Source organism: Columba livia, chromosome 6 (assembly GCF_036013475.1).
Source record: "Columba livia isolate bColLiv1 breed racing homer chromosome 6, bColLiv1.pat.W.v2, whole genome shotgun sequence".
Taxonomy (NCBI): Eukaryota; Metazoa; Chordata; class Aves; order Columbiformes; family Columbidae; genus Columba; species Columba livia.
Window position 1 is genome coordinate 15038333 of NC_088607.1, and position 27609 is coordinate 15065941.

Consider the following 27609-nt stretch of genomic DNA (forward strand, 5'->3'; position numbering starts at 1 on the left):
TATTTCTCTGCAGTTCACCAGGACCTATTATTGCCTTGCTTTGTTTGAAGTTCTCCTTACGTTGAGAGAAAACATGAAGGGAGAAAAGTAAAAAGAGAAATCTAGCTGTCTTTCAACTTCCTAGTAATCTTCCTCAAAATGCTCCATGCATCAGCACCGATTTCATTATCTGCCTGCTGCTAGAGATTTTATTTAAAGAATAACACGCAAGGAAGAAAGGATTTAACCTGACCTTTCTGAACTGCTGGGGGATGAATATTACACAGAGCTAACAGTGAAAAGCTCATTTCCATCCTCAGACTAAGCTAATGACTATGCAAAATTCCTCTCTATCAAAGCCCCCAGTTTCAAATTGGGCTATCAAAAGCTTTTCTTTTTTAGGGGCCTGGGTTGATGCAATCAGTGTATCACCAGCAAATGAGGACTGATAACATGAACGATCACAAAGCATAGCTATGGGTACAGTGACTCTCAGAGGTAGAACAATACAGAAAAATTGAGTCAATTAAAACTAGTGTTCTTTTAGCCAGCTATAACAAGAAGAGACTATAAAGCAGTAGGGTCCAGTTTTTTTTTCCCACCACACCAGTACAACATTCAGCCTGAGATTTTGGGGTGTTACATAGTAAAGATCAAGTAGGACAACAAATGAAAAGCTTAGTAGGAAGCATGGAAGGCTACCAACAAGTAATGAGTAAAAATACATCGTGGACAGAGAGAGACACGAGTTACAGATCAAGGCCTTTTAACAGACACAAGCACAGGATCCCATCTGGCGGAAAGAGCAATACAAAATGACTCAGATAATGTCCACCCTAGACTGCGTGCACAACTTCTTCTCCAGAAGGTCCAGAGGTGCTGACATGGCTGTGTCTGTGACGATCTCCCCAGCTTGCGTAGCAGCTCTGTATTTTGTCCACTATAGGCTCCTGAAGAGTCACTTACCTCTCCAAGAGTAATTAACATATAATCCCAATATTTTATTTTGGGAAATAGGCCATCTCTTCCCTTCCTGAGACCACGCACAGTAGCCTATTTTCCAATAGCCATGTTTACACATTTATGCAATACAAGCGGGACACAAAGAGAGCAAACCACGCCAAATTAAGGAAGGAAAACCTAACCCTATCACCCTTTTTATTAAAAATTTTCTCTTTTCAACATCTAAAACAACTGGATTCAATTATCCTCGAAAATTTCTACCAGCTGTTGCCTGAGTTCTAATTCCCCAATATCACAGAGAATCAAGCTACACCCAACAGTTCTCCAATAACTAAATTCACTGCCAAAAGCCTCCTGCTCCTTTCTAAACACCAGCATCCTCACAGTCTGCAGCCACACTTGCTGAGAATGCTGCATATTTTCATCATTCGTAGCCATCCCTCTGCATTTCCTGGACCAGGATGTCTGCATGTGGTGGTAAAAGTGGCTAAAGCAAGCCTTGTTTCTCTTCCTCTCGCCCACACTTGGACAAGAAACACAAGAGTCCTGCCTTCGCTCCTCATATTGCTGCAACTTCATCAGTCCCAGTGAGCACAAGGTATAGCTAAATGCCAATATTCCAGAGATCAACATGAAAAAAGGTCATCGCACGCCCAGCTTACCTGATCCTCAGAGAGCTGTGATATGTGATTCACTGCAGCGTAAGACTCTATCTTCGGGTTGAAGTGATTGATGATGGCTCTGAAAGAAAGGAGGGAAATTTTCAGGTCTCGGGAACAGCTTAGGGATGCAGCAGAAATTCCCTGCCAGTGCACATGGAGCCGCAGTCCTGAGAGCAGCAGTTGCTCCCTCACCGCACCGTATTGCCTGTTCTGCTAAGGGACGCTCCATGCTGAGAGGCCAACGCAGATTCAGCCACAGGCTCACTGGAAATGGCGAGCACAGGCACTGTCCAACCCACGGGTGCATTTTTCCCAGCAGATATGGGGCTGCGCTTGCTGCTTTGGCAGGGGGAATTTGCTCAGTGTTCCAGCAGAGACACAGAGTACCTGGCCACTGCTGCCCCATCCTGCTCAGGAGCTGTATCTCCTCACCCCTTCCAAATCGGTATCACCTGACATTTTGCTCTATGGAACTTTGTTGCCTGATGCGTTGATGCTGATGGTTATTGCTTTGGACCTCCACTATGTTTAAAATGTTGTAAGTTGGCTTTTACTTGTAGTTATTCATCACTGCAGCCACCACTTTGATGTCTCCCATAATGACTTTAGTCCTCAGCCCCAATTTAGATGCTTAGAGATAATTTATGACTGTCCCAAACACAGAAGCAGAAACAATGATCACTCCTACTTCTCTGCCTCACTTCTCTCACTGCTTGCAACAACATACTCCCCTTCCCTTCTAAGTGGATCTAGAGGCATGTGTGAGAAATCTAAAATTGAAAACAAAATCATAATTGGGGAAAAAAAAAAAAAGTCGCACTGCAGCTGGAATATTTGCTCAGCTTCTCCTCTGCTTGTCAGGTGCAACTGAGAAGACAAATGGCAAAGACAGTGAAGACTCCCTAGGCTTGGGTTTGCAACTGGTCTGGTTGGGATATTACTCATGAGACCCACTGCCGAGCTAAACACTTATCATGGGAACAGACCATGTTGGTGCTTGGCACAGATGTGCAGTGATGGTGCCTGGAGAACACTTGCTTGGCCAAATTACACCGCAGTAGCAGTCGGGGCTTTCACTCTGATGTTCATCAGTGTGAAAATTCACTCCAGCTCCCTCTGCTGCACTCTAATGGGCTCCCTCCTCCCGACACCTCGCCCCGCTGAAGGGCTTTCAGCTGCTTTCTCCAAACCTCAGCACAGCTAAGAGCTAGTGCCCGAGTCCAGGAATAAGTGATATTCAGTGGCGCCAATTGGAGCCAGTGGAAAAAAAAAACCTACATGGAAGCATCCTTACTTCTTTAAATACACAGATGAAGAAAAACAGTGTGGAAGGGGTAAGGAGTACAATAATAGTGGAAAAAAAACCCAAACCCAAACAGAATCTGCAGATTCGCTAGAACATTCCCAGCCACACAGTTCATTGACACACCAGACACCGTCTGTGCGCTGGGACAGTCACTCCAGTGGCTGTTCCTACAGCATCAGTACGTGCTCAGCACAGGGGCTGCTGCAGTCCTGCCTGCCGTGGCGGTTACATCAGTGAAGTGAATTCAGCAGGGCCCCTGCCAGGCTTCCTCTACCTCTCCTCCCTCCGGAGGAGGCCAGGCAGCAGGTAGACATGCCCAGACTCTTCCCATTTCAGCCTGAGCAGAGAAACAGCTCCTGTGAGTCACAATCACACTTTCTATTACCCAGCCTCTCAAAAGCTGTGGCTTTCAAGTTGCATGTTTCATGCCTGGCTGGAGTCGTATTTACACTCCTACAGGACACACTACAAGCTATTGAAAGTAAAGGGAACACAGACTCAGAACAACTTAACTTCTGGCTTGACATAAGGTTTGGCAGCTCGGCAGGGTTCAGTGCACTCACATGGTTCCAACATTTACCAGGGAACAGATTTAGCATTCATTTGTATCCACTGCTGTGAAGCACTTCAACATGGGCCGCCTGCTCACAAGTCCCCGCTTGGCTCTGAGCTAGTGGAGCAGCACCTGCAATCACAGCTGGGGTTCACCCGGGGAAAGCAAAACCAGCAACCAGCTGCCACTGCAGTGAGAATCATTAGACATTAAGGAAGAGAAAGAATACGAGTCTCCTTCCTCATTTCCCTAAAGGAAAATGGACAACTCCTCAGCAAGTAGAGGAAAAAGTTCAGCTGTTTAATTGGTTTTAAGCAAGCACTTTCAGTCTGAAGAATTCCTTCCCAACACAATCTTTTGCAGAGCTATTTTCCTGAGCCTGCAGGCAGCCTGGAGCAAAGGAGCATGAAGAGCTTGGAATCAAACCTGGCTTCGTGTAGCCAGGTTTTTACTGCCCAGCATACGCTACCAGGGTGTACCTCTGCAGGCAGTACAGCTCCTCCTCACACAGCTGCAATGAAAAATTCCATCGCTACCCAGCCCAGGCTGCTGTGCAATAGCAGAGCCTTTCTGCATCAGCTACTCTGCTATGCCTCCGCTATTCTTCCATCTCAGAAAATCCTTCTTGTCCCTGGGGCATATTTTTAGGCAACTGGCCTCCTGGGCTACTGAGTAACAGCTGGAATTTCACTTCGCAAAGCTGCCACTCCACAGGCATTTGTTCCTGGAGCCAACAGGGGACCGGAGCTCTTAGGCACAGTCTCCCCCTTATGGACAATAGAACAGCAGCTTTGCCATCATTAGTTCACACACCAGCATGTAACAGCTGAGCCACTTGCACTGTGATTGCCTTGGTTATTGGGATATCAGCCAGGACCTTTGGAAAGGGAGAAGGAAACAGTTAAAGTGCTTGGGAAAGATTTTGTGATGTGCTGTCCTCTACTGAGATCTTCATATTGATATCATGGAGGAAAAAAAAAAGAAAATAAAAACCTTGTGTTCAGTATTCATGAAGGACTAGTGTCTTCAATGCATTTATAAAAGAAAGAGATGGTAAAGTGTAAACCGAAAGACAAAGCACTGCAGTTCCCCAACCAGCCTTCAGTAGTGTGTACATTGAGATATTTCCACACCATGAGTCTCTCAGTGGGGCTGGCTGCAATTTGTCACACAAATGCTTTAGGGACACAGTTCTCTAGGGATGTCACTTTAGTAACACTGCCTCTTCTGACAGATCCACAGTTCAGCAGGTAACAGACAAGAGAGGAGACTGTCACTGGACAAGGGAAGGGTGCTGAAAAGGCAGGAGGTGAAACAATGGTTCAGGAATTAAAAAAAAACAAAAGTGGCTCCCAGTGGCTTGTCTCATGCTTAGTGCTCCAAGGCAGACCACAACCCACCTCCCCATTCTTTATTCTCCCATCTCCCAATGAGAATCATTTACACTCTAGCCATGCCAGTGCTCTGGGAAAAACATACGTTCTCCCACCACTTCTTCATGCAGCTCTTCAGAGAGCACGCTACCTAGACATCATGATGCCAGATGCCACACAAAGTCACGCATACTCGTATTTTCTTCAGCATTAACCTAGAACACTTGCATTTATTTACTTATGCATTTATGGCATACTTATTACATTTATTTATTTGTGAATAAGGAAATCATTGCAGGAAAAATATAATGTCCGATGTGATTTAGGAATGAATCATTTATTTGTACTAGCTGTATTAACCATGTTTTAGACAGTAATAGCGGGTCCTGCTGCAATAGGTGTTGCACAAATACATACTGGTGGGAATCCTCTGTCCCAGAAAGCTAAGGATCTCAAATGCAACAGAATAGGGAAAGCTCAGAAAAGTGTGGTGGCAACAGAAAACATTACAATGCTGTTACTTACTAAGTGTCATGAAATACTTTAGTTAGAGATAAACCAGGGACAGAAAATAACACAGAAAAAGAATACTGAAGGAAGAAGTGCAGAAATGGGAATGGAGACAGAAGGGCAGATAGGATCAAGAAAAACGAAGGTGAAAAGCCTGCATGACAGAGATGATCAAAGCAACAGCAACTGGTCCCAGGGTGGTCAGTCATCTACAAACTGAAGAGCTCTGACTGGAAGATTTCTTCTTTGGCTGTTCTTGAAGCTACAGCAACTGGCCAGTCCTGAACTGACTGTTACTAGCCCTTTCTCCCTCAAACACATAGGTTGGAAGATGAGAAGCTGGGAAAATCTCCATGTGGGCCCTGTTAGGTTTTTTTTCCTCAAATGGAGGCATCTCCCACTGCAGCTCTCACCTTGAGCTGTGGTGAGAGAAGGTGTACCTCCAGGTGGGTTGCATTCCCTACCTCACCATCTTCCCTGCAACAGGGCTTGCTTCTGCAGTGGTTCTCCAGACAGTAACATTTAAAAAATTGTTTCTATAATGTCTTTAAAAACTGCCTAGAGTTACTCCTGGATAGACAGAAACAACCAGTGCTGCCCTCCAGAGAAGCCCAGAGTAACACAGGTTCTGAAGATGCAGAGTCTGCTGGCAGTGAAGGGCTCCTCTGAAAACTGATATGGCATGCATGGAAAGAAAATATTTAATTGATTCCTCAGTTTATTTGCCACCAGTTGTAACATGACATGTGAGAAGTTAAATGCAACAGCAACACTAAGCTACGGGGCCCTTAATTCCTAGCATCTCCCACTCCACACGCAGCCACCATGGCAAGGAACCTGCCCACCCTAGCCTCATAACAAGCTGGTCTGCATCCAGTGCGCAGGGAAAGCAAAATCACAGTGCTCAGGCAGGCAGCACTTCTTCAGCACGTTTTCTCTGACCTCCAAACTCTCCTCATCAAGTTATTGCAGATGAGCTGTCTCATACCAGCTCCTGCTTGACAGCAGCTACATTTCCAGAGTCCCGTAAGACAACACTGTCCTCTTGTCCTAAGCAGTGAAATTAAGCACTCTGGAGGTGCTGAAAGTAGGCTAAGGGAAGAACAGAAAGGTTGCAAAGCTTATTATAGGGACGAGAATGCTGAGCCATCATTCACTGCATGAGCCTGGTCTTTGCACCTATTTTGCAGGTCCAGTATGCAGTGCACAGCATAAAACTTTCTTTGTATACTTAAACAATAAACGCAGCACTGCAAGCTCAGTTCTTCCTACGTCCAGTTACAGTGGAACAGAGGAGCAGCAACACTTAGCTGGTATTTACCCCTTTGCAGGGGTAACTGCAAGGGGTGACTTTATATCCACTACACACATTCATCTTCTCAACTGGATGCTCACACCAGCACAGGGCAGCAGTGAGCACACCTCTGTTTTCATAGAGTAAAGCTGAATGGATAGCAAAGGCAGCCAGTTTGCTTTCCCTCTGCAATAAAAACTGACAGTATCTGAGATGGACAAACACTCCAGCATGCACTAAGCTTGTAGTACCATGATGGAGACTAGAAACAAGAGGAAACAGGAAAGTGCAAGTGTCTTTTATCACATTCCACTTAATAAAGCTGCTTTACTATAAAAGGGAGACCTAAGATACAGTGGTTATTGTTCAAGAACAGGAATCAGTAACTGACCAGTTTCTCTCTGATTCGCTACAGCAGTTCCTTCTCCCACTCACATCCCTTAGCTTCTCCCTTCATAAAACAGGAATAAGAACAATCACCTTGACAAAGCGTTTCAAACCAACAAGGTGAAAAGAGTTCAGAGCATTTTACTATGTGGTATGTTCAAAACTGCTCAAGCACAAGCCAGCAAGTAAATTACACATAATATAGAGACCAAAATTAATACAAGCCCCCTATCCCCTTTCCCCATTCATGCCATCGCAATCATGGCTGCTGGAGACCCGTGCAAAACTCCCAGCCACAAGTCAGCCTTCCTGCGGCAAGCTGTGTCTCAGCAAGCTGCTGTTTGGGGCAGGGATGCTGCTGCTCTCTTATGCACTCCCAGCACTCAAGACAATAAAACCCCAGCTGTTCAGCATCTGCAACAATCAGACTGAGTTACACCATATGTACAGCCTCACCTGGCAGAAGGTGGGGGTTTAGATTATTTTAACACATGTCCACCAGGCATTGCTCTAAAGTACACGTATCTGCCATACCTATGCTGTGTGCGTCAATTAAAAGCAAGCAAACCCCCTGGAACCGTGCACTAAATTCTTCCTTCTACTGTGGTTTAATTCCAGTCTGTTAAATTTCTTCTGCTCCTACACTTTAATGAGTACTTTCATTGAGCTGAAAGTCCACAACTCACAGGGGGAGGCATCTTCCAGACACAATAATAAACTGCAGGGGAGAATCCAAGACAAAGGGATATTTGAGTCAAAAGCACTTGCTTTACAGCTCACCAAAAACACCTGAGTCAGCACTGCTGTAATTTCATGGAAGAAATAAGCCCACTACACCTGTTTATTTCTGCCATACTGAAACCTATTGATTGTGACGACAGGCTCCCTGGCAGAGGGTGATACATGGTCTATTTATTTAATACAGAAGGGACAAAAGCACACATAAGTGCCAACTGAGGTTCTCCCAATTCCTGGCATTGTTTTACCAAGCCCCATTCTGCAAGGGCAGAAGCAGAGGACATGTTTTGTGACCCACCATGCTGCTCTGCTGTGCATCTTCCCACTTCACTGTTCGCTGGAATTGAGGCACAATGGCTTTTTAATGCTTTTACTTTGATAAAAGTAAACTCTCACCACTAGTAGCCGGGTGTTTCAGAGCAATGAAATGTGTCAAAAAAAGGTGTCATTTGATCTCTCTTATAAATTACATGATTGAGACAAGAAATTATCAAGTCATAGTTTTGCTGTGGAAGAACGGATCAGCAGAAGAGTGGGAACACAGATCAGGATAGTATCAATAGATGCAAACCTGGTATCACCACGCCTTGCAGGGTGTGCTGATTTTCTCTTCTTAATAGTTTGTGTCCATACACTGAAGCCAAGCAAACCAAATACCTCCACCCTCACACCTAAATGACTTCTTTTTGCCTTCTTAACTACGGAAGTGCTCATGGGTAAGCAGTTAACTGTTTTGGGACAGTTGCATGACCTCACTGGAGACTACAACTCAAGGAATTCATCTGCTTGAATATTTTCATGCAGCCAGAGCATCACTGGAATCATTCCTGCAAGACCTGCAGACACACTCACAGTTCAGGAATAGTCTAGATGCATTTCTGTTCCCTTTTCTCAATAAACTGGCATCAAAATTCTTAAGTATACATAGCCAGTGGCACTGCTAGTTCAACTGATATGAATGACAAAGTAGAAGATAATGTCTCTGTTTTGGAAGTGAAAACATCTATTGATACTATCCTGATCTGTGTTCCCACTCTTCTGCTGATCCGTTCTTCCACAGCAAAACTATGACTTGATAATTTCTTCTCTCAATCATGTAATTTATAAGAGAGATCAAATGACACCTTTTTTTGACACATTTCATTGCTCTGAAACACCCGGCTACTAGTGGTGAGAGTTTACTTCTATCAAAGTAAAAGCATTAAAAAGCCATTGTGCCTCAACTCCAGCAAGCAGCAGTAAACTCAAAGTTTCTCAGCTCACCTCTACAAACTGGTGCAGTTTGACAGAACATGGAAACATCATAGACATAAAGCCTGTCCCCTGGGCTTGGGCTGCTGGACACTAAAACCTGCAGCTCAGCCCAGAGATGCGAGAGCTGCCCATGCCAGGGTGGACGGCTATTCAGCACTCGGGATGTTTATGCACAAATGGCACAATGTCTCTGCCTACTGTCCTAGGTTCCTGGTCCTGCCTCAATATCTGCACAGACCTATAATAAATAATATTAGAATGGAAGTATCTTTCAGAGACTAAACAATATTTTCTGTAGCACATGCTCACCAGTCCTCTTATCTCATATAATTATTCGTTCAGACAAAGTTCTTCAGATGTGCCAAATGAGCAGAAAATATAGTCTGTGGATTAAATAAGCTGTGGTTCTTTTAGTATCTAAGCACCCTTTGATGCAAACAGCATGATACACTCTAGTAGGCAGGTGTTCTACAGTAATAAAATATGTCATAAAGATATTGCCACAACAAGTACAAGCCCTTCAATTACCTTTAACTCCCTCATGTACAAGGCAACATGCTCTCCAAAACATATAACAAGATATGAAGAAACAGCTAACCCGGAAGGTGACCAAAAAAAACCACACAAAAACAAAACACCAAACCAACCAAAAAACACCAAGGAGAACGAAAAAGAAATTGACTAGTTTACCAGACAGGTTTGCAGAGTCAGCCTCGCTGGTTAGTATCACTAGTAAGGAGTAAAGAACTTCTGGCAAATATTTATTCTCTGCAACCACTGTAAGTGGGTCAGCATCTACCCACTGCTTCATAATTCACACTACAGACTGCCATCCCAGCCTCCTGAGACACAAGATGCCACAAAAACTCAAACAGGATCAAAACCGGAAATATTTTATATTACTTCTACACCCATTAGCATCTTAATTACCATTTTACCATAGGATGTTTAACTTCAAGGAAAGTAGAAAGTCTGTCTCATTGCATGCTGCATTTAGTGCAGAATGCCATATGGACATCACATACCAGCTCCAAAACATACCACACAAAGAGTGAAATTTAAGAAGTTTATAAACCATCCCACTGGGGCCTTTTAAAGCTCTCTGAGAAAGGCAACAAGTAGGGCTGCGAGTCTAATTAAGTTAGTGAACACTTGCCATCAACCTCGTCTTTTCTACAGCAGGTGGAAATGACTCTTACAACCCCACTTTGCCAGGTGCCAGCCTGCAGGTATTGCACAAGGCCCCGAACACCCTGTTCACAGGCTGTGGCAGCCAGACAGAAACCTCTCTCTTTAGGTCACGTAACACAACCTTATCTTGCCGACTCACAGTAAGAACTGTGCCTGTGGCAGAAGTCCCAGAGGGAAAGGAAGGCACTGAAGCTGCAGCATTTGTCTGGGCTGAGTGAGTAGAGGGTTAGAATAGCACAATCTAGTTGTGAAGTGGCTGGGTATTAAATCACATTAAGAGAGAGGGAGGAAGGAGTGTTGCCTAAGCAAGTATCAACTACAGTCAAACCTACTTTGCAAAGGAAATGAAGGCGAGTCCCACAACGATACTTAGTTACACCAAGTGTCAGCTATGGCTGTACCTGCACAGCCACGTAAATCTGAACAGAGTTACAAGCTCAACCTTTCAGACATCACCAGCTGCCATGCAGACCAAAACCGGTTACTTACACTCCGTTCCTCTGAAAACACAGGATGCTGCAAACCTCCAACATCAGACAGGTGCAAATGAGAATCACATTTGCTGAGAAATGCCTGCTGAAAGCAACTAAAGCAACGCCTTGCCTTCCAAAAACAAGGACCAAGACTAAAGCACAGACTGATGACATGCTCCCAAGTGAATACCTTGTCCTCATAAAGATGTCATCACATATCAATTGGGACAAGGCGAAGTCAGGTTTCAGGGCCAATGAAAGCTGTAGAGCCAAACACCATGGCAGCTGAATGAACGGTACCCTTGTTATGACATTTATTTCATGTCTGAAAGGCTGGGAGATCTGTAGTTGATTAACATTCTGTTTTCCTGAGACAGGGTGGTTTATGGAGCAGTGAAGAGCTTCATCACATCATAGATACCTAAGTCCTTTGCTGTAACTATTTCACATGTACTCATCTTCTTTTCTATTTAATTCCCTTAAGCAGACCTGCCGCCCTGAAAGCCAAGCTCCCTCCCTCCCAGTAACTGCAGACCTCACAAATCTGCTCTTCATGTCTAAGGGGTGATGATCAGATCCAAGTGATTTATCGCAGTTGAACAAGTTATCAGCTGAGTTACTGACAACAGGCAGGTAGTAAATCCATTGTGACTGCAGAGGAAAATGCCATACTTTAAGCCAGCCTGTGCACATCCAGCCATAGCTCATCAGACAGAAGGAGGACCGGGGGTCAGCTCATCACTGCCCAACCGACAAGCAGCAACTTGAAAAATCATTTTCAGAATCACTTCAATGTTGTTGGGGTGTTTTTGGTTTTATTTTTATTTTGTGCATCCTGAGCCATTCACCTGGACTGGCCGTTGAAGGACAAGTCCAGCGTGCTTTTGGGACAGACCTTCCCATGTCACACAGAGGATGAGAAAATGATTTTATTTTCAAATACCCGCAACTCCCTTCTCACCCACCATCATACCTGATGGATGAACCTGCGCTCACCTCTCCCTCCAAGCTTTGGTTTTGTAATTTATACCTGCGTTTATTTTGTCTGCTCTGTTCTTTGTATGGGTGTTACTGAAAGCAAGGCCAGTGAAGTACATTTTCTATTATTTCAAAAGTGAAGCATGGTTCTCCAATCTAAGAAGCAGTGGAGCAAACATTTCAAAGTTAATTGCTGATGCTCTCCTACCAAGCAAGTCAAAGAAAAAGCTCAACTCCTACAGTGTTCTGTTACTGATATGTCTTTCATGCTTTAAAATTTAAAGTGTTTTTCAAGGCTCTTAAGAAAACATAATGCAAAAAAATGCCACGTTTTTTAATCAGCTACACGTGGTATAAGAAAGGCAGCACAGAGGATCTGCAAGCAGCAAGAGGCCTGGACTTTCCTCTTTGAAGAGAGCCAAAGGTTTACTTCTGCTTTCTCCTTGTAACAGCTAATACACAACTACACCTTGGAGAGGTTACATCGGGTCTAGCGGGGCAGAGTGTGGGCTTTCTCTGAAGCTTAAGCTGCACAATTCTTAAACCAGCACCACCATTTAAATTGGTCAGGCCTTGGGCCTTCATTTTCTTTTTTAAACACACAGCATCCATGTGGTCAGTTGCAGCTGATGAGGTTTATAGACACCGAGCAAATGGGGAAGACCATGCAGCTTCTCAAGCTCAGCAGCCACAACTTGTGCCTCATTTAAAAGTGATACCCATAATCAGACGAAAACACAGGAAAACGAACAAACAAACTTGATGTAAAGAGACCAATGTGCTGTAGTTATCTGCAAAATAACTAATACCAAAAAGGAAGTGACCACACTATTTGACTCAGAATTGCTACAGTGAACACCAAACCACTCTAAGCATTAAAAGGCTGTTGAAATCTTGAATTGTCATTTTACTATTATACTTGCATTGGCAAAAAAGCAGTGCTCACCACTTCTATTAAGATACTTGATTCTTCCTTGGTTCCTTTTAGCTCTTCCATTCAAGGAGTGACAGCAACACTCCTTCCCTGGTCCCCGCGCTGCCACAGGCCGGTTCCCGTTCCTGACTCACATCCCTGCTCTGCCGCCTGCACTAAGGGGCTGGGATCTTTTCCCTGGTGTGAACAAGCACTAACAATATCATCTCAGCACTAAAAATGTTTGAGGTAACAGTGCTGCCATACACTACAAAGGGGATGCTGCTCAATTTAAGTATTTTGGGATATATCTTACCAAAAACGGCATTCAGCACACACAGAGGTCACTATTACAAACTTTTAAGCTGCCAATAATTACTGCACATTTATATGAGCGATGCTCATTAAAGAAGAAAAAAAAATTGCATTACTTTTGTTAGCTTGGGTAGCATTCATTCCTAGCATATGCATAATTACTATTAATAGGCACACACACAAAAATTCTGACAGTTTAATCCAGATCAAACACTGCTCTAGCCTACCTGATAGAGCATCTATTGCCAGGTAAAATGCTGTAAAAATCTTGCTCCAAAAATTCTAGTCAAATGTGCAGCAAAAAACCTCTCAGTGCGACATAAAGCAATCAGGCTGCTTACTGCTCACCTACCAAACCCCACTTTCCCTTCACCCACCCTGCACTTGCTTAAGTCATCATTTTCCTGGCTATATTTAAAAACCATTCCTCGCCACCAGCTTTCCAGTGTTGTGTACGTTAGCTTGCATGGCAAAATTTCCATGTCTATTGCAAGACTCCTAAAGGAATTAAACTATGCAATTCATTAGATAACTTTGATTATTCTTTTAAATAACAGGTCAGATGATTATAGAACCCATTCAGTATCAAAGGGATTAATTGCTGCTTTAACAGTCAACATGTGCTAGCTGAGCAACACAGCAAAAGTGATATGGGCTGTGGCATTTGATGCTAATAAGCAACAATACTTATCAGTTTGAGAGAGCCAGGGGTTGGCAACATGCTTACTATGGGAAAAGAGAAAACTGCATAAGCCGCTTTCTGGAAAAAATAGGGGGGGAAAAAGGCAAAAGAGTGAGAGGAAAAAAAAGGGGAAAGAAAACTGCTATCTAAAGGGCAGAACCGTCTTTGACTTCACAGACAAGCCACACTGTAACACTCAACAAGAAATATGATCAAAATTAGAACCGACATGAAGATCCTTTTCTTAGAGAGGATTTCAAATTTATTAGTCTGGCTTTGTTTCAAATTCCAAATTAAACTGTATGATTTTTAACCTCTCCATTAAAATTTCATATTTATCCTTAATTTGAATTGATCAAAAACTTTGGACAAAATTCAAGATTTCAATTCAACTTTGAAATACAAGATTTGGGAGAAAAATTGCAACAAAGCAAACTTTCACACTGAAAGCATATAACTATTAAAAAAATTGAGGAGTTTTTTAAAGGAAGAATTGGAAAATATTGAAAAGTGTTTTGATTTCAGCCTTCCACTGGAAAATAGTTACATCCAAGTTCTTTGCAAGCCATCTCTAAAACAAACCCACAGGCTCCAGCACCGAGTAGTTCCTTGCACAGTGCCCTTTCTAGCAGGGCTCCTCTTGCCACAGAGCCAGGAGCACAGCTCAAGATCTACAGATGTCTAAGCCTTCAGATGCTGCATCTCTGTATTCAGAGGAGATGTGCAACTGCTCTGTACAAAAAGTCACTGCAGGATAAATGTGTCCATAGGCCCCTGGCAGGAGTCCAGAGGAGCTGACAGCAGGACCAAGTTTGGGGCAAATTATCCCAGGCTGGCACATCTGTTCGTTGCTCAGTACGTTCGTCATTCCGTCGTAATGGGAGCAAATGTACTTTCCCTGACATTCCCACAATTTTCAGAAAGCCTGAAAAATTAATATTCAGGTGACTTCTAAGGTTTCATTCTGCATAGTGATGCACAGGGAGAGCCAGCAGAGGAACAAAGAGCCTCTCCTTGAATGCAGGTGGCACAGGAGAGCAGGAACAAACAGAGCACTTAACACACAGAATCACAGAATGTCAGGGATTGGAAGGGACCTCAAAAGATCACCTAGTCCAATCCCCCTGCCAGAGCAGGAACACCCAGATGAGGTTACACAGGAACGTGTTCAGGTGGGTTTTGAATGTCTCCAGAGAAGGAGACTCCACAATCCCCCTGGGCAGCCTGTTCCAGTGTCTGTCACCCTCACTGTGAAGAAGTTTCTTCTCAAATTTAAGTGGAACCTCTTGTGTTCCAGTTTGAACCCATTACCCCTTGTCCTATCATTGGCTGTCACCAAGAAGAGCCTGGCTCCGTCCTCCTGACACTCACCCCTTATATATCTGTAAACATTAATAAGGTCACCCCTCAGTCTCCTCCAAGCTAAAGAGACCCAGCTCCCTCAGCCTTTCTTCATATGGGAGATGCTCCCCTCCCTTAATCATCTTTGTTGCCCTGTGCTGGACTCTCTCCAGCAGTTCCCTGTCCTTCTGGAACTGAGGGGCCCAGAACTGGACACAATATTCCAGATGTGGTCTCACCAGGGCAGAGTAGAGGGGAAGGAGAATCTCTCTCAACCTACTAACCACCCCCTTCTAATCCACCCCAGGATGCCATTGGCCTTCTTGGCTACAAGGTCACAGTGCTGGCTCATGGTCATCCTGCTGTCCACCTGGATCCCCAGGTCCCTTTCCCCTCTGGAATAGCAATGGCAAACCCAAGTGTCAACAAACCTGAATGACTTACTGCTCCAAAGCACCTCTGCCAGCATTCCACAGGGAGAATTAGGAGGTGGAATGAAAAGAGCAAAGACAGACCTGCAGCCCCTAAAGATTCTCTGCACTTGCACATTGAAACAGTTACCAAAAGCTCCAAAATAGGCTGTACTGGGCTTTGACTTTCGCTCAAACCAGCTCTTCATAACCCAGTAATAGAGGTGCATCAAGTATTGACTGCCTTTCCTATTTCCTTAAATGGTTTTTAACATATCAATCATACCATTGCTTTTAAGTGTTTTCAGCCATTTCAGGAAAACTGCAGCCATTTAGCTGCTCAAGGTCACCTTCTCCCCCAGCTCTAGCAGGAGACAGGATCCACCACAGCCCACTCAATCGGGGCAGAGTTTGGCACGGTTTATTTTCTCCTGATGGTGGGCATCATTAAGATTCAGTTCCTGCGCTACTGTCACACGTAACGTGTTGCTGTAGGAAGTGCCAATGGTGTTCAAACAGCAGAACGCCTATACATATAGGGACGGAGGCTTTTAAGGAGTGCTGGGCTGCACACCCTGAGGCTGGTAAGCTGGACCTTGTGTCAAAGGGTATCTTGACATCCTGACCTAAAGACTCGAGCATCCTCAAGAACACAATGTTTAAGAACAGCGACACTACAAGAACACTTACTCTGTACCTATGCACTTTCAAAAAAACAAAGAGGAACATTTTGCTGAAATAAACAGCATATTTAACCCTTCTATGGATTTGAGGCCAATTCGCAGCTTGCTTTACTGCTCCTGCCCATTAATTCCACAGCTAAACATGGAAGACTGAGAAAAAATAATACAAAAAAATTAAAAAAATCATTCAGGGAAAAAAAACTATTTTTAAGCAAGAAAGAGACTAATAAAAATAGATGCCCTGAAGAGCTCTAGCTTTCCTTTGCCATTACAACTTAGTATAAAACACTTGCCATTCTGAAACAAAATGGGCAAAATCCCTGCTCCCATATAAAAGCTGAAACATGTATGGCAGAAAATATAAATTACAAACGTGACGCTTTTACCAGGAGGTTAAGCTAGTGAGTGATTTCCCCACACTTGCAGCACAGCTCCTCCATCCTGACCCTTACTGGCTGAGTACGGTCATCACTGTGACTGCAAACCGCAGAAAAATGAAAAGCTTGAATCTTCTTGAATCTCACCTCTGTCCTGTGGTCTTAAGAGCAACGACTCCTCAAATTAAGTGTCAGGAAGTGTCAGAACAGCCCTTAGTTAACTGCGGCATAGATAAATTTCAGTGCGTCTAAGGCTGATGTACAGGAAAACTCTCAGAATGCAAAAATACAAGCCTGAAGCACAGGAATCCAGAGTGAATTTGTAAAGTTCTAAATGCAAAATGAGATCTTTGATCCAGTCTTTAACTGATTCATGAAACTAGAAGTCAGTAGATTGGTTTATCTGAACTTCTGTATATCACAGGCTGTTGCATGTTTCAGCATGTTCCTTGCACTATGTAGTCTCACACCAGTAGCCAGTTACAGCATCTTCCACAAAGGTATCCTGTTCAGATAGGAAGAGGGGCAGAAAACCGATCCCTTCTGTCATTTACTACAGTGGTTAATTACCTATTAAAAATGAGTACCCAATTGGCAGTTTCAATTTGGTTTGAGTGTCTAGCCTTACGTTCCTTTTCTGTTTTGGCATTTTGTCTTCCCAAAGATGCTTTAACACTCTAAAGAGCATGCCTCAGGTTTTGTTTTAAAGAGCTTAAGATACTTGAATCTTGAAAGTATTTTTACCAGCTTCTCATAACTGAGGCTTCTCGGTCCAGTCTCCAGTTTTCCAATATACCTTTTGAAACAGACACTAGACAAAATTGTAAAATATATATGATCGTAAAATCACTTTCCTGCCCCTCCTAATATTTCAAGGGTCAAATAAACCTTTTTAGCTGAACATTTAATGAGAGACCTAGAGTAAAAGCTGCCAGTCAATGCTTCTTGAGTCACTGCTTTTCAAGATACAGCCCTCTTTTGCAGACTGGCACTTGCTTTTTCATGAACTGCACTGCCTGACAGGTTAAAAAGCAATTCGAATCACACCACCTTATCTGCTTCATGATTTAACCTTCTGCCAGTCTTCCAGTAACTTGCAAAATTTATCAGAATGTCTTATGTCCTTTCTGATCACTGAAAAACTTACCCTGTAGCACTATTTTCACACTCGTCACCTGAGGAAGTGCACCCTCGACATCCCCGCCTTCTGGGGATGCTCCATGACAAGTGCTTTATAGCATCACCTATTCCTGGAATCTGCAGCAGTTATGGATGCACACTGCTAGATCCAAAAGAAATACTATGAGTTTCTGGTTGTGCAAACGAGCTGTAATGGAGACACGTTACCAAACAATACTTGGAGAACCAACTGGGAAAACCTAAAGCCAATCATGACCAGCAACAATCCCAATGACTTCTGAAGTCTTCCCCTGTACTGATGTTCTGGAGCTCTCCAAGTTTCACTGGGCACCTGGCATTCCTTTGGTAATGAATGCTGAACATATGACCCCAAATTCCTAAAAACTCTGCTGATGGGAAACCTGGTTCATACGGTTTGTGTGCTTTAGCCAGGACAAAATGCTTGATGCTAAACAATTTGCAGAACTAGTGATTTCTAAAGTTGTCTCCTAACTGTAGACTGCAATGTGCTATTCAATCACATCAGCAGTTTTGGGGCCACCAAGTGCAGAAAAGTGACAGGAAGACAAGTCTCAGCTCTGAAACTAGGCTGTATCCATGTTTCCTCTCAACTAACAATGTTAATAGCATGTAAACGCAATCCTCATCTTGCAGCTGTAGTAACATCAAGTAACTGCCAGGAAAACATGGATTATAATGAATTTATGAGCATATAAATACATTCTCTCCTCTGCAGGAACCACTGTCTATCAGTTGATCACCCCAATACAGAGAAGAACCCAAGATGCCACGACCACAGACCACTTGGAAAAAAAAATCACCCTCTTTCCACAGCCTTGATATTTCTAACGAAACAAGAAAAATAAACCCACCCACAATCTAAGAAATACCACATCCCTCTACATTTTGCTTTCTTTACACATAACTGACATAAACCAGAGCAAAAATCCAATTAAATTTCTAAAAACAGGTCACCTCTAGAACTCCCATATACTTTCTGCAAGACTGCCAAGGAGTTCTAATACAGATCTGGAACTAGTCCAACCTCAAATACATTTTGGTGCCCTAAAGCCCATGGAATCTCAAAAGGACAAATTATTCATCAATGTCCCCTACTAAAATGCATCCTGCAATGTTGCTAGCACAAAAATGGTTGTTTGTTATGAGTGGGCAAAATGATTTATTTAGTATATGTACATATAGCCTCTGAAGCACTGCAATCCCTCCGACAAAGAGGCATACAAATGTGAGGATTATGCAGATAAATCACAGGCACAGGACTGGATTTTACTGTACTTCCACTCTGTGTATATAGATGATTTATAACCAGTTTCAGGTGAAGTTCTGTAATATTTTAACATTAAAAGCTCTTGTTTTATAAAGTGGATTACCACTTTCAAATACCTATCTTCCCACCCCTGTGCATTGACTAATACATTAAGCTAGAATAAGACAATATACTTTTTGCTTTCACAGCTATTGAGAAACTCCTAACCATGATTAGATTAGCTCAGTTCAACCCAGACCAGAATGATTTCTGGGATGTTCCTACAGCACATTTCATCTAGTACATCTGCATTATTTATGGCATTTACGCAAGGAGAACTGAAGGCTTTTATAAACTAAGACACAAATCAATACATGCTCTTAGCAGATGGGCCTTAGTAGGGTTCCACAGCAGCATCATTCCACACCAAGCAAACTCTTGCAACTGAATAACTGGTAATGCAAAAGGAAAGCTTTGCTTAGAAATTCAAGAATTAGAAGCACCCTTGGCACTCAAGCTTTCAATGAGTAATGTACCTGCCTCATTCAGAGGCTGAACAGCCAAGGCCAGGCCTGCATGCAATAGGTCACTGAAACTGCTTCCCAACATCAGATCGCGAGCAACATGACAGCTCTGTTCCATGGCTCTCCCCGAGTGAAGATAAAAAGGCTGCAACACAGATGGCTTTCCCCATCAGAGGCACCATGTGCTGGGGAAGAAATGGATGGGAGGCAAATTCAGTTTGGCACTCAGTCAGGTCAGCAGTGTGCTCCAAAGAAGACATTTCTCAGCCTCGGCCACATTAGTACTTAGAATCGTAGAATCACTTTGGTTGGAAGAGACCCTCAAGATCATCAAGTCCAACCATTAACCCAACACTGGCACTAAACCATGTCCCCAAAAACTTAAATCTATGTGTCTTTTAAACACCTCCAGGTGCTTGTTGTAGGCAGCATGGACAGAGAGACAGAACCATCCTGCAGGACCAGCGCTGGGCAGGAGAACCAGCTGAAACCACAAAGCCTTAGTTCCACAGTGAGGAAAAGACCCTCCTCACCTCCATACAGACACAGCCAACAGCTGGGCCAACATGGGACAGCAGATGATCGTAAAAGATATGGCTTCACATCTGCCTGTTTCCAGACAATGTTCTTTTAATTCACCTTGGCTGGTCTTCATAGATAAATGTCCTTCATAGAATGAAGAACAGATCATCATTTGAGGGACTTACAGCACAGGTCTCCCACCCTGATCCATTTGTTTTCCTAACCCATCTAACTTGTGCACTGAGAACTAATGACAGGTTGGGGTTTTTTTTGGGATTTAGTGAAATCAAGGTTTGTCTTCAGAGACTTCAGCAAGAGAACCTTTTAAACATCTATTTGTAGAGCAGCGCATGGCAAGCTGCAGCAGCCAGAAGGAAAAAGGAATGAATGATGAATTATCCAGCACGAACTTCCTACAGAACAGTAACCCGCAATAGAAAAAACAATTACCTCCCTTGTTCAATTCCTTGCTCTACAAAGGCTCAGTAAAAGGATTTGTCCCCTTAAGCAAGTAAAAAAACCCCAAACTAGGACCTTTAACTTTTTCTTTTAAATCAAAGAAGCCTCAAAAGGTCCCAACAGCTCAGCCTTAGTTAGCTGAGAAACAACAAGCTACCGCGCTCATGAAGAACCTTCCTCCCAACCGTTATATTTGAACTGGGGTGAGCAATAAAGAAAAAAAAAGACAAAAAGACAAAAATAATCCTGTTAGCCTTAATTAAAATCACGCCTTGCTCAGCTGGCACAGGTTCTACTTTCACAAGATTTGTGAGTTCATGATCCTGACAGCTCTCTATGACTTCTTTCTGGAGAAAAAAAGGAACAGTGAAAATAGTGACTGAAATTCTAAAGTAAAATCATGAAAGAAGAAAAATTTTCCATGGTTAATCAGCCTACTCTTCTCTTTAGCAGCACTCCAGAAAATTACATACTTCTCTGCCACTCCCAGAAAAGAGCAAAAGGCTGTTAGGCAGGAGACCAGCTCATAGGAAAGTACAGTCTTCTTCCCTAGACATTCCTCTTCTAAATTACCAAGGACAATATTTCCTGTGCATACGCAAGCAGCAGCAGAAAGCCACAGAAAGGCTTGGAGGTTGTCTCTTCTGCATGCAAAGCTGATGTGGGTAAAAATACAGTTAAGAGACCTCTTCACAGAATCACAGATTGTTCGGGATTGGAATGGACCTCAAAAGATCACCTAGTCCAATCCCCCTGCCAGAGCAGGAACACCCAGATGAGGTTACACAGGAAGGCGTCCAGGTGGGTTCTGAATGTCTCCAGAGTAGGAGACTCCACAACCTCCCCGGGCAGCCTGTTCCAGTGTCTGTCACCCTCACTGAGAAGATGTTTCTTCTCAAATTTAAGTGGAACTTCTTGTGTTCCAGTTTGCATCCATTGCCCCTTGTCCTATCATTGGTTGTCACCAAGAAGAGCCTGGCTCCATCCTTGTGACACTCACCCTTTATATATTTATAAACATTAATAAGGTCACCCCTCAGTCTCCTCTTCTCCAAGCTAAAGAGACCCAGTTCCCTCAGCCTTTCTTCAAATGGGAGATGCTCCCCTCCCTTAATCATCTTTGTTGCCCTACGCTGGACCCTCTCCAGCAGTTCCCTGTCCTTCTGGAACTGAGGGGCCCAGAACTGGACACAATATTCCAGATGGGGTCTCACCAGGGCAGAGTAGAGGGGCAGGAGAACCTCTCTCAACCTACTAACCACAACCCTTATAGACACCTAACGTGGTATTTCAGCCTACTTGACTTGAAAGCAGTGACAGATCTAACAAACCACATGTAGAGCCTCGATGGGTGACTGTAAGTAATATGTAATCTTTCAATCCTGAAGGCAGTGGGATGGGCACACTGGCATGTTGCCTAACCCTTGATAAAGGCTTTGAAGGAAATATCTGATTCCTGAGAAGCTGCTGACAGATAAAATTTATGTAAACACTGAAAATTGCCATACTGAGTCAGTTAGCAAAGGTCAGGTCAGCATCACGACTTCCAAAGTGTCTAGAAATGGGAGCTCGGGTAACAGTATAAATCTGATCTTCTGATGTACCCTCTTCTTGCAGCTCCTCTTCATCTTCTTTATGACATTTAATGTTTTTTACAAACTCTTGCATATTCTCTGCCATCTTTCTTCCCGCTTGAAGACTTATCATGTATATAAACATTCTTCATACCATATCTGGTTCCACACCTTCAGTCATTCTTGCTCCCCCTTTCTGAAACTTTCCTAGTTCTGCTACACATTTTTGAAATTTTTTTTAAGCTCTGGATACACACCAATTAATTAATTAATTAATTAAAAAACTTGCCCGGCCTTTGGAAATTGATTCCAGTAGAAAAAAACACACTATTTATAGACAGGAAGGGGTTAAGCTAAGAAGCAAACAAAAAAAATACATATTATAGCTGGGTGAGAGTGAAGCTTCACTTTAGAACCAGAGACTTGAATGGATTTTAAATACCATAACTAACAATTTAGTTGGTGCATATTAAATATTTCATATAGAGTGATATAGCAGCATAAACTGCAAAAAAAAAGAAAGAAAGAAAAGAAAACCAACAGCTTTACAATAGAGCCACTGTAATGTTGCTGTGGGAACATCAGGATATATGCAAATCCCAGGCCCAGTGTTGCAGAAGGATAAGGGTTATTTTGCATGTGTGTGGAAGGTAGTTGCACATGTAGTCAGATCCCTGACTCTGATGAAGGGAGAATGAACTAACATCCTAAAGGCTGGGACGAGTTTTATAATGAGAACTTAAAACAGCTTTTTCTTACATTCTCCTTCAACTATTTACTGTTGGCCTCCTTCAATAATTTTAGGCTGTTAACAATTCTGGTGCTGTTCAGCTGCCCATGTTTCCGTTTTGTTGGTTTTCAGAAAAAAACAAAAGGCTTTGGGTATGGTGAGTTACACTTTTCAGCAGAGGCCAAGCTTCAGAACCTGAGGAAATTCCCGTTTGGGTGGCAACTCTGGAAATGTGCGTCCACCGCTTCAGTTCGGATGTTCCTCACTCCTCACCCTGGACTGTCACATGGTGAACCTGTGCAATGTTAGCAGCGTGTCTGTGTTTCAGCGGCACACCAATGAAAACAGAGGAAGGTCTCAGAATGCATCCTCTACAGCATGCGCTACTTCTGTAAAGGAAACCCAGAATATTTCTGGTCTGGGAAAAGGGCAGTAAGATTATAAAATAGTGGTCAAAAGAAAAATACAGACATCTTTCCTAAGACTAGGAGAAAGCATGCTGTGCTAAACAATTTAATAATTAAATTGAAGAAGAAAATACCATTGCAATTAACATAAAAAGAACTAGCATGGCCTAGATAATCTCATCATGAAGAGATCGAATAAAGTAGCATGCATTTTATGGAGCAATTTAATCTGGCAAGCAATTAATCGTAAGAGCACTAAGTCAAACGAATAGATTTCCCTTTAAGGAGATCACATTCATCATCTGTAATGTATTCTAAACTGCAATTTGTTAGCCAGCCCCTGAATTTTACAGAAGACATTTACTGTCTTCCTTTAGTGGAAAAGCGATCCCTGACTGACTGGAGGGAGTGGCATCAGTCTTCTTGAACCAGGTAGCCTATTAACAATAATAGGTTCTGAATCATTGATGTAGGAAGCAAATAACTTACAAAAAGCAGCTACAACTTTTTACAAGCCTTATACTTCAGAAAGCAGCACAATGTTATTTACCAGACTATTGGAATCGTGTTCTAATCTGCTGAGCAACGTGATCTGACCCATCTCTGTAACACCGTAATACCGTGGAGCTGATAACGTTACTGATGGGGGTAGGGAGAATTAAAAAAAAAAAGAAAAAAAAAAATACAATAAAAACCACCCAACCCTTGCTCAGTGAGAACCTTGACACCTTGACAGGCATCTTTTAGCTGCATCTTCCTGGTGCATGTCTGGAACTCTGGCGCTCTCCATCCTCTCATTCTCAGCCACAAGATAATACCTCCCTGACTAATTTTGAATGGAACTAGATCCATTTAGATGGTCTTTTCTAGCTGATCAAAAAACTGCCCCAGACCCGCAGTGCTTTTAATGTTAGAAATCCTTTAACTTCCAACTTTTATTTATTCATGATACTGCCTGCCCATTCGTTCGCATTACAAGTTTCCCTTTAGCTTCAGAAGCTATTCCACCTCGCTTGTGCTCCCCACATCAGTCACCACTGGTTTTCACTCTGCTGGATGGGGCAAAGCACACACCAAGTGTCCTCGGGAAGGAAACAATGATTCCTGTTGTTTGGGGCTGTACCTGTCCCCATCCAAGTTTATCTTTCTAGAAGATGCATCTGAATGCCTCTGCTCTTCCTAGGAAAGGCTTTCTACTGAGTATTTTCCTATCTTACTGTGTAGAGGACATTATTGTTCTTCTGCTTGAGTGCGCAGTTTGGATCACAAAGATTAGCAGGCTGAAAGCAATCAAATCTCACATCCTCCCGGTGTCCTTGCGCCCAAACCAATTCCCCTCCAAACACAGCAAATGCTTTAAAAAAATATAGAAAAAAGTGTTATCAGACAGAAAAAAGGGCCCCAAGAACCATTCTGTGCATCTAAGTCTTAACAGCAACCATGGAACTTTACCACTTATCTAGAAACCACAGAAAATTCCCACAACTTAAGTGAGGCTATAGGCTATGTGTGAAAAAAAGCTTGCTACAGAAATACATCTTCTGCCATTGCCTTCCTGCCCCACTGTCACTCGGAATCACTTCGAAAGACAGATTTCTTCAGAGTAATGACAGGATGAGACCTATGCCTGGCTGCTTTCAGTTCTCTTCCATCCTGATAATTTCCCTTATGCTCCACTCAGATTGAAGGCATGAATGTAAAGTAGCACCATGCCAAATCAAAATTAAATAAGTAGTCCTGGGAATAAGTGCAATGGAAAAAAAAGGATCCATTAGCTGCGTTCCAGACCAAGTTCAGTTGGTATCATCTCATTCCAAAAACAGTTAAAATAAAACCCACATTAAACTGATAATAAGTAAATACTGCTTTACTGCACTGTCAAGTAAAAGCACAGCGAAAAAAGTATAAAAGCAAAATTAATCAGAGTACAGATTTTGGTACTTCAGAGGAAAAACAAGCAAACAAAAACCACACACAGCAAAAAGATGGCTAGACTTGAGAAAAACTCCTGATGGCTAAGCCTTTAGACTCCTCTGAACTGAACCTAAGTGCACAGCATTGTTTCATGATGCCTTCCTGCTCTATAACATCATACTTACAATTAGACCAATACCACATTAAAATGACAGCAAGTGCTGGCACAATTCATTTAACAATTAATCTACCCTAGCTATCATTTTCACTTGTCATTAACTGCCTCTTAAATGCCCTCAATTTCATATAACCATAGACTCTTCCTTTAAACATACACACGGGGGAATATGCCATTATAGGCATTATTCAAAGAAGCGCTTTCTGTCCCCATCATCAACCACGGCATTAATCATACTGAGAATAGTTTCTTCTCACAAATGACTGAGTTGCATAGTTGGATCTCATCAGCAGGATTCAATTTACTGGTAAGTTCACAGACAGCAGACAATATTGAGCATCTGCAGCAACACAAACTGTGAGTCCTCCAAGTTGTACCCTTTACTGATCTTTCAGGGCAAGAAAATAGATACCAAGCACCACAAGCTCCCACTGATTTAAATAAGTCCTCTACTCAGCTTCTTTAGCAGTTGGACCCAGAGTTAATATAGAACACAGTGCCCTCGAACAAAACAAGTTTTCTTGTTTCTTTTACCATTTGACCATGCAGTGACGAGACTGCTCTCTAAAATCAAAGGGGTTACACTGGAAAGGACCTTTGGAGGTGATGTGGTTCTACCCAGCATGTGGCCAGTTCCCTCACAGCTTGTCCAGGCAAGATGTGAGTAACTCCAAGGATGGAGATTGCACAACCTCCCTGAGCAACCTGGTCCAGTCTCGGATCACTCATGTTGAGACCAACTTGACAAGAATTCTCCTTACCGCAATCTGACTTATTTTATTTCCCAGCCAAACTTAAGATCTTGGAGCAGTCTTGTTTTGTGGCTTCTTCATTTCTGACAGAACTTTAGGCTGAGAGCGGATGTCACCAAACAAGGAAGAAAAACAGGTGCTACCAAGTGAGGATTGCACAGTCTGCTCCTGCAGCTTCCTGAGTTTAGAAGGGAATGTCTGCATCAGACCAGCTCATCTCAAATGTCCATAAAAAGTTAATGGCAAGCTCAGATTCCAAAGTGAGCAGTTGCAAAATTATAATGAGGACATTAATTATAAAAAAAAAAGTGTCACTGAAAGCAATTGGCCTTTGTTCATGTACATTACCCTGCTTAACAGGCTCCCTCTTAAGCCTTTTCAGATACTCCATGAAGGACATTGTATAACGTATATCATATTCATGCCCCTCTGTCAGCAGCAAGAGCTTTACATTGATTAACACAACACACAACCTTCCGGAAGAAGGATGCAGTTTAAAATTCCTCATCCAAAGTGTGGGCAACATCACAAGTTTGTTTAGAATAAAAGGCATTTATCCTGCCCTCAAAGCACTTACCAGCTACATTTTCCATAGTGGATAGACGCATTTTTTCACAGTACCCAAAGCCATCACTGAAATCCAGCGTTCTAAAGTTTGAAATCATCTTTCCCTTGGCCACAAAGATGGCATTACTTCCCATCCCACACAGACTCAAAAACTTTCCATAATCCAACTAATGAGAAGAAAAATGTCACTGTAATTAACAGAGAAAGTGATTACCTAATTAATCACTAAAGCAGCAACACGAAAAAGCTTTTGGGCTTTCAAAGTCTTCTAGCAAACTCAGGCAAAAGGATTGCCAGGGAGCTTTTAAAGTAATTCCACTTTTGGACATCCTCAAAATGGGGCACATTTGAAGCCATGTTTTCGTATCCTATAATAGAATCATAGAATGCTAGGGATTGGAAGGGACCTTGAAAGATCATCTAGTCCAATCTCCCTGCCGGAGCAGGAACACCCAGATGACGCTACACAGGAACATGTCCAGGCGGGTTTTGAATGTCTCCAGAGTAGGAGGTCAAACAGGGGTCCACTGCAGAGAGGCGTCTTCAATGTGTCAGCAATCTCTTGCTCAAGACTCCCTTCCGAGTAGCACCCAGGTTCTCCCTTTTTGGGCTCATGGCAATATTATCTCAAGCCCAGCACCCAAAATGAAACTTTAGGCAATGGTTATGTTGATACTTCTCTTAATGGCAAGAACAGTTTGCAAAAACCACAGTGCACTTAACCAGCACAAGAGAACATGTGCTAAGAGCCCTGCAAAGAGTCAGACCAGTGAGCTGATGACAGTGGACATAAACTTAAAAAACATGTCACAGCATATTAGCCTAAAACTTGTGTAACAGGTCAATGCTGCAAAGAGAGACTGCCCTGTTGTCCGTAATGCCATGCTGTTTGTACACACACTTTCTACAAATGTGAGTGGTTGTATCCCCAGGCTCGAGGACCGACCCAGGCTAAAACGCAGTGGTTGGTTTTGTTTTTTTTGTTTTCTTTCATGGTGGGTTTGGTGGTGGTGGTTTGTTTGTTTGTTTTCCCCCTGCACAATGCAGGCTGCTCCCCAGAGAAGAGACACCAGAAACGAACGGCAGGTGAATCCTTCCGCTCAGCAACACTCTCAGTTCGCAGCTGCTTCAGGTGACACAGAGCACAGGCTGAGAAGCACACCGGGGCGGTTCTCCCACGGTAACATCCTTCA

The 27609-nt window shown here is 43.0% G+C and overlaps 1 protein-coding gene across 6 annotated transcripts in view; it reads right to left on the reverse strand.

The window, feature by feature from the left end:
* Positions 1 to 27609, reverse strand: part of ARMH3 (armadillo like helical domain containing 3) — a 129305-nt gene that overhangs the window by 32326 nt on the left and 69370 nt on the right. For all 6 annotated transcript variants that reach the window (XM_065068275.1, XM_065068271.1, XM_065068272.1 and 3 more), the window contains exon 24: positions 1605 to 1683. In XM_065068275.1, the coding sequence (XP_064924347.1) occupies positions 1605 to 1683 (79 nt within the window). The remainder of the gene's footprint in view (positions 1 to 1604; positions 1684 to 27609) is intronic.